This window comes from Bombina bombina, chromosome 3 (genome assembly GCF_027579735.1).
Source record: "Bombina bombina isolate aBomBom1 chromosome 3, aBomBom1.pri, whole genome shotgun sequence".
NCBI lineage: Eukaryota > Metazoa > Chordata > Amphibia > Anura > Bombinatoridae > Bombina > Bombina bombina.
This window is the reverse complement of record NC_069501.1, coordinates 569,196,387-569,203,765: the sequence shown is the minus strand read 5'-3', so window position 1 is coordinate 569,203,765 and position 7,379 is coordinate 569,196,387. Positions and strand designations below refer to the sequence as shown.

Below are 7,379 nucleotides of genomic sequence, written 5' to 3'. Positions count from 1 at the left end.
TCCTCTGTAGGTCTGACAAGGTAACACTGGATATTAGGACAGGAGAGTTTAGTTTGTTATTGTACCACTGCTTGCACAGAATTGAACGTTTAATCCCCAGAAAGTTAATGTCAATTTAGGACAGGCAATTCCAATCAGGGGTCGGCATGTGTGTGCGTAACCAACTATTACTGGTCATGTTCAGCTGTGTCTCTCTACTCTGAAGCTGATTTAACCCCTTTGTGGGGTTTCAAACTTTAGTTCTCTGCAAGCAATAAACTACTCCAGCACATTAAGAGATTATATTGTTTTATGGCCCTTTACGGGCTCGATTTATCAAGCCTTCTGCTGCTCTTCGACTGCAGGTTCTCACAAGAGAACCTGCAGTCTGTATTTATGAAGCAGCGGTCACCAGACCAGCTGCTTCCTATCGTCTTCTCCACCTCTTAGGTGGAGAATTTCAATCTCCCCAGTCTCGTCCAACTGGGGAGCTTGACAGCTCCTGCCCATGCGTAATTGGCTGTGCGCAGCATGGCACTCGATCGCAAAATAGCGCTTGCATGCAATATTACATTCCGCCAGCAGAATTCTGTCCGCTAGAGGCAGACATTTGCACCCCTGTCCGCCATAGCTTGATAAATCGAGCCCTAAGTAGATATATCTGATTGCACAGGGGGGAAAATTAAGCATTGTCTTCAGGTGTAAACATAACTCAGAATTGGAAAACTCACAGGTTAAATTCAAAGTAAAGGAGGCATAGTGTTTTGTGCCCTTTTTACTGGAAACTGTATTTTGAGAGATATACAAAGGAGTCAGTATTATTGTCAACACTAAAACCATGCATTTATGTTTTGTTACAAACAAAATATTCGAGGGGTTTTCATTCCACCTGAGGCACAAGAAGTATTTGACATGACTGATGGAGTTTTTTGTATGACCTATCCTTTATCATTTTGGCTTTGGATTCAGCCTAGTAAATATCATTTTTACGCTACACAATTCATCAACAGCCATGGTAAACGTTAACAGAATCTTTTCACGCTCCTTTCCCATTTGTTACGTCGCAAGACAAGGCTACCCATTATCTCCCATTGTATTTGCACAACTGAAGATCTAGTAACGTGACTATGTGGTATCTTTATTTGAAAAAGCAGAAATGTAAACTACATTTAGCCACCAAGCAGCAAGCACTACCCAGGTGCTGAACCAAAAATGGTCCGGGTCCTATGCTTACATTCCTGCTTTTCAAATAAAGATACCAAGAGAACGAAGAAACATTAATAATGAGTAAATTAGAAAGTTGCTTAAATTTGCATATTCTGTCTAAACCATGAAAGAAAAAAAAACGTGGGTTTCATGTCCCTTTAAGCTAATATTTTGCTCTGTGTTCCATGATAAACAACAGACACTTAATTTCCCTTAGAATGTTTAACGTTTCAGACTTCCTTTTAAGATAGTTACAAGAAGTGCGATAAATGCTCATCAGTGTCACATGGGGCAAAAGTGTGTTAAAAAAAACAAAGAATTTAAATAAACATTATCTTTGACATGACCACAGTGTTTTGGCCAGTATTCTTACAAACTAGGCAAGAACCAATAATATAAATTGTAACTTTATATATTACATAAACACACGTACAGTCCATTTTATGGTCCTTAAAAGACTGTAAACTTCACACTTGTAATATCTTTTGCCAGCTTGATAGCTTTCATAATGGGTGCTCACCTCAATAGGAGATGTGAGTTTAAGGTTCTGATCCATTTTAACATTATTCAGCTATCTAGATTTTTTGATAAGTGTCCCATTTATGGGTAGTCAGGAAAGTCAAATGGAAGAAAAGTGAGTATATCGTGCATGAAAGTGAGTTTTATTTGTGCTTCTTTGCAGGAAATTCTTTCCTCCCTTTTCCACCAAATCCTCGAATGTTGTGGATCTTCTTTAGCTGATCTTCGATTGTTCGAATGATGTTGACTTCCTCCGGGATGTGAACATAACGTACATTACGTCCTGTGACAAATATTTCATCTAATTGAATTTCCTTTTCCTTTCGGTCAATGTATTTGACGTTACTCAGACGAATATTCATGAAAGCATCTACATTAATTATACAGCCTGTGACAGAGCTTTCATCCCGAAGGTCCACAGTAGTGACATATCCATGAAGTCCTTGAAGAAGAATGACCAAACTGTTTTCTGCAATGGTCCTTTCCTTAATAGAGTGGGTGACCTCCATGCTGCTTTTCAAAATCTAAATCAATTTAACTCTGTCAAACAAAATAGAAAATAAGTAAATATAACTATAGGAGGTCAGCAAAAGCATTTTATTTTTTTTAAATTAAGATTTTAAAAAATAACAATCAAACTTCTGGAGTTTTAACACTGGGACTAATACAGAAAACAAATTGTTGGAAATTACTGGAATAACATTTTGTGCAATATCTTCTTAACCTACAAGATCAAGCACAGGTATTTTATGGTAGTTTGAGCATTTGTTAGAGACATCACTTAAAAAGGATGAAACTAACAACATAACAGCAGCAATTAAGCTCTGAATTGCCAAACAAATTCTTGAAATTAAACACTCATTTAGTTAGCCAAAATTACAAGGACTTGCGAACAGAGCAATTCTGGGATACAATACCTGAAAAGCCTGGTGGAATCCACGTCCCATGCTCTCCTATCCTTTGGCTAATTAGGGACAGATATAAAATGAGCTTGTGCTCCAAACTAAGCAATCACTGTGTAAAATATTGCAAGATTAGGCACACTTCAAAACACTTTAGTATAATGAAGACACTCCAGCTTTTCTGGAAGGAAGTGATGCAAGCACTATTTTCAATGGGTAATTTACAGCAAAAGCAGGAGAAATAACATTGCAGTGTCATATTATTTACCTTAATGGGACATGAAAACCAAACTTTTTCTTTCTATGAGCTTTGCTAGTTACTTCTATTATATTGTTTTTGCTTCATTATCTTGATATCCTTTATTAAAGGATAAACAATGCACTAATAGAAGCTAACTGAACACATCAGTAAGCCAATGACAGTAGACATATGTGTATCAATCAGCAGCTAGCTCCCAGCTCCTGTGCCTGCTTAGGTATCCTTTTCAGCAAAGGATACCAAGAGAACAAAGCAAATTAGATAAAAGAAGTAAAAAGGAAAAGTGTATGCCCTATCTGAATTATGAAAGAAAACATTGGGGTTTAATGAAATTTAATGAGATCAATTTTTTTTTATTTATTAATGTTCATTTAAAAGTATGGTATGTGTAGTCAATTAATAGTTTCCCAACAATGAGTTAAAGTGATAATAAACACCTTGAGATTTTTTTATATAAAAATGTATAATGAAACAACTTTTCAATATATTTCCATTACTTATTTTCCCCCTTTTCATATGATTTAGCTCTGATAATTCCTGCAAACTTGTCAAAGCTTTAATTGATCACTTCTAATGAAGATGCGGTGTAACTTACTTTTTAATCTAGACGTGCTATTGTAATACCCAACGCTCTGGCCGCCCACTTTAAAACTCATTTTATTTTTGGTGTGCTAATGATTTGAATTGTTCTCCAATCGGCACCCTAGCTACAAAAAAGAGCCAAAAGGCTAGAGCACCGATAGGAGAACAGTTCTGTTAGCTCACCAAAAACATGAGTTTTGAAGTGCGCGGCCGGAAGGAAGGGTATTAGAATGTAACGGATAGATTAAAAAGTATGTTACAGCCCATCTTCATTAGAAGCTATAAAGTTCATCTAACACACTGCTTACATTCCGGACCTGATTTTAAAACATGTAAAATTTACCATCACTTTAATCAGGTTTTTAATAATAATAATAATATAGGATTTTTAAATTGTTACACTAATTAAAACACAGCAATTGAAAGTGCATCTATTAGGTTTTTGGGACAGTTGGTGCCCTTATTTGATAAACATATTTTCTTAGATGTTTTTAGCGTTACAATTAAATTGAATGTTTATGTGTAAAAGTTGGCTTCAAATTAATTTCACTATTTTTGTAAGAAAATTTGATACACAATATTGACTGTCTTAACATGTGCTACTGTCAGTAGTGTTTAGTTTTTCAACTACAGAAGTACTGGATAAGGACTGCTTTTTCCTTACCCTTTTTTTATAGGTAATTTTTGGAAACTAATAATGTACCAAATTTTTAATACAGTCTTTGGGAAGATATATTTATTCTAATGACTTCTTTTTTTTTTAATAGTTGGTCCTGATACATTTTTTATATGTATATCTGTATGTAAGCACATGCAATTTAAAAAACAAAAACATATGCATATATGGGGAGGGGGGGGGGGTTGATAGGTGACTAAAACCCTAAAAAATAAAAATCTGTTTCCAAAATTTTTGGCCCGTTTCCTAGATTTTGGACTAATTTGACCAACTAGCTTATTAGGTTAATGTTCTAAATTATTTTTTGGCCATACATACAGCATTATTTTACTTAAAAATCGGTATGGGGGTTTAGATGAGGGCTAACAACAATACTGCAGTGTTTGTGTCTCCAGGAACAAAAATGGGAGCCATATTTTGGGGTATAAAGTCCTTGTTTTCCCCCCATCGACTCTCCCCAGTCAGCCAGCTCTGCTCACCTACATGGATACATTGTATCAAACCCTCAGCCTACAGGTTTTAATACATTTCTGCAGGTTTTTATACATTTGTAACTGTTAACTGTACACTGTACCTACTGCTGAGAAAATAATGTTCACACAGCACTGCCTTAAAGGGCAGCTCACTGCCTGGTCACAAAGTCTTAAATGGACAGGCAAAAAACCACACAGCCTTTAAAGGGTCAATTAGCACCACACGCACACAGTCTTAAAGGGACAGATCACAGTAATGTTAACACAGCGTAACGTTAAAGGACATCTCAGCACCTGCTCACATAGTCTTAAAGGGGCAGGCACACACAAACTTTAGTCTGTAAACTCATACCACACACAGCTTTAAAGGGAGCGATAAAAGTATGCATCCACACACAATAAAATAAACAGCCTTAAAGGGACAGTCAAGTAAAAAAATAAAAACTCATGATTTAAATAGGGCATGTAATATTAAACAACTTTCCAATTTACTTTTATCACCAATTTTGCTTTGTTTCTTGGTATTCTTAGTTGAAAGCTAAACCTAGGGGAATTATATGCTAATTTCTTAGACCTTGAAGGCCTCCTCTAATCTGAAAGCATTTTGACAGTTTTTCACCACTAGAGGGTATTAGTTCATGTGTTTCATATAGATAACATTAAGCTCATGCATGTGAAACTCCTAGGAATGAGCACTGATTGGCTAAAATAGTAAGTCTGTCAAAGAACTGAAATAAGGGGGCAGTTTGCAGAGGCTTAGAAAGAAGGTAGTTACAGAGGTAAAAGGTGTATTATTATAACTGTGTTGGTTATGCAAAACTGGGGAATGGGTAATTAAAGGGACATAAAACCCCCCAAAAAATATTTCCTGATTTAGAAAGAGCATGTCATTTTAAACAACTTTCTAATTTACTTCTTTTATCTCATTTGCTTCATTCTCTTGATATCACTTGCTGAAAAGCATATCTAGATATGCTCAGTAGCTGCTGATTGGTTGCTGCACATAGAGGCCTTGTGTTATTGGCTCACACATGTGCTTTGCTATTTCTTCAACAAAGGATATCTAAAGAACTGAGCAAATTAGATAATAGAAGTAAATTGGAAAGTTGTTTAAAAAAATTACATGCCCTATCTGAATCATGAAAGTTTAATTTTGACTAGACTGCCCCTTTAAGGGATTATCTACCTTTTTAAACAATAACATTTTTGGTGTTTACTATCCATTTAAAGGGACGCTCTGTTTTACAGGGACAGTTCCATATGCGCGCACACAGCCTTTAAAGGGACAACTTAAACGCCACACACAGTCTTAAGAGTCTATAGGTGAGCAGAGTTAGCTGGCTGCGGATTTTTTTTGGGAAAACTGGGAATTTACACCCCAAAATATGGCTCCCCTTTTTGTTCCTGGAGACACAAACACTGCAGTATTGTCATTAGCCCTCATCTGAACCCCCTTATCAATGTTTGAAGTCGAATAGTGCTGTATAGCCAATAAAATAATTTAGAAAGCTAAACTTTTTACCCACTATTTGTATAGTAAATAGGACAACCATCTAAAACGATATCCACGAAAAAAATGTAGTCTTTTTTTTTCCCCAGGAATTATAATGCATTTAGTCTGATATTGGTACGATTTCTTTCACTTTGTTTAAGGGGGGTTACATCTCGCCATCATAGTTATTGCAGATAAAACTACCTCACAACTTATTTTGTTTTTTTTATATCTGCCCCTAGCACCACAGCAGCTATTTTCTAGTACAAAAAACCCCAAAGTATTTACGTCTCTGTCCGTAACTGTTATCTTGTGTAACTCTCTTCACTGTAGCCTGACCCGCTACACACAGCCTTTTGTCCTGCTGTGTTATATTGCAGGCTGCCTTGTCTACTGCACAGCCTTAAACCAAGCGCTATTACAATAAGGCATCGCAACCCCTTGTAAATCCCACACTTTAACCACTACCCCAGCAAATTAAACCATCTCACCTCTCTATTCGAGTTGTCCCTTGAATTCCCGGTAAGCAGCTCATCACGTCCTAAACCAATGACAATGCGCCTCTAAAGATTGATGTGGAAGTTAGCAAATCACGTTTTCCAAAGCTCAGCCAAACAGATTATGGAAAAGGTCAAGGCGGATTTTCTCGTCACCAATCACAATAGACCATGTTCCTCCGCGTCAAATCAGGTTGATGCTGGATACATTATTTTTTCACTATTCTGACAAACAAAATATTCTTTTGGGGTTGTTATACATTATTACGTATATTTGTAAATACAATTTTTAAATATTATCCAAAATATCGCAAAATGTAAAAAAAGATATTTTGCTCGTTAAATAATAAATGTGTATATATTAATATATGAATTGATATACTACGCTCAAAATGTATAATTTGAATAATAAATGTATTTTGTGAGCGTGTGCTAAAGCATTGGCCAGCAAACAGGTGGAACATGTTGGGGGGCAGCAGCGCCTGCAGTCTTGCCACAGGACCTATTATGGGCTCGATTACAAGTGGAGCGGTATTTTGTGCTTCTGCTAGATCGATAAGTCCGCTAGAATTAAGATTTTTGCGCTAGCGGGTTGCGCTAATATTACAAGTTGAGAGTAAACTGATTTTGCTCTAGCGCTAACCCGACTAGCACAAAAATCCAAAGTTAGAATATCGTGCCCGTTTACGTATTCCCCCATAGAAGTCAATGGAGAGAGAAAAAAGTCAATAAAAAACCTCACCCCACTCTCGCACAAACACCATTACATAGTCTCATTAGCACTAACCTGACAT

The 7,379-nt window shown here is 36.4% G+C and overlaps 1 protein-coding gene across 1 annotated transcript; it reads right to left on the bottom strand.

Annotated features, from left to right (window-relative positions):
- Positions 1-739: 739 nt before the first annotated feature.
- On the bottom strand, positions 740-6,625 carry LSM10 (LSM10, U7 small nuclear RNA associated). Its single transcript, XM_053704787.1, has 2 exons — positions 6,580-6,625; positions 740-2,244 (listed from the first exon to the last, which is right to left on the bottom strand). Exon 2 carries the CDS (start codon positions 2,211-2,213, stop codon positions 1,848-1,850), a length of 366 nt encoding a protein of 121 aa, XP_053560762.1. The 5' UTR covers positions 2,214-2,244; positions 6,580-6,625; the 3' UTR covers positions 740-1,847.
- Between the last annotated feature and the right edge of the window lie 754 nt (positions 6,626-7,379).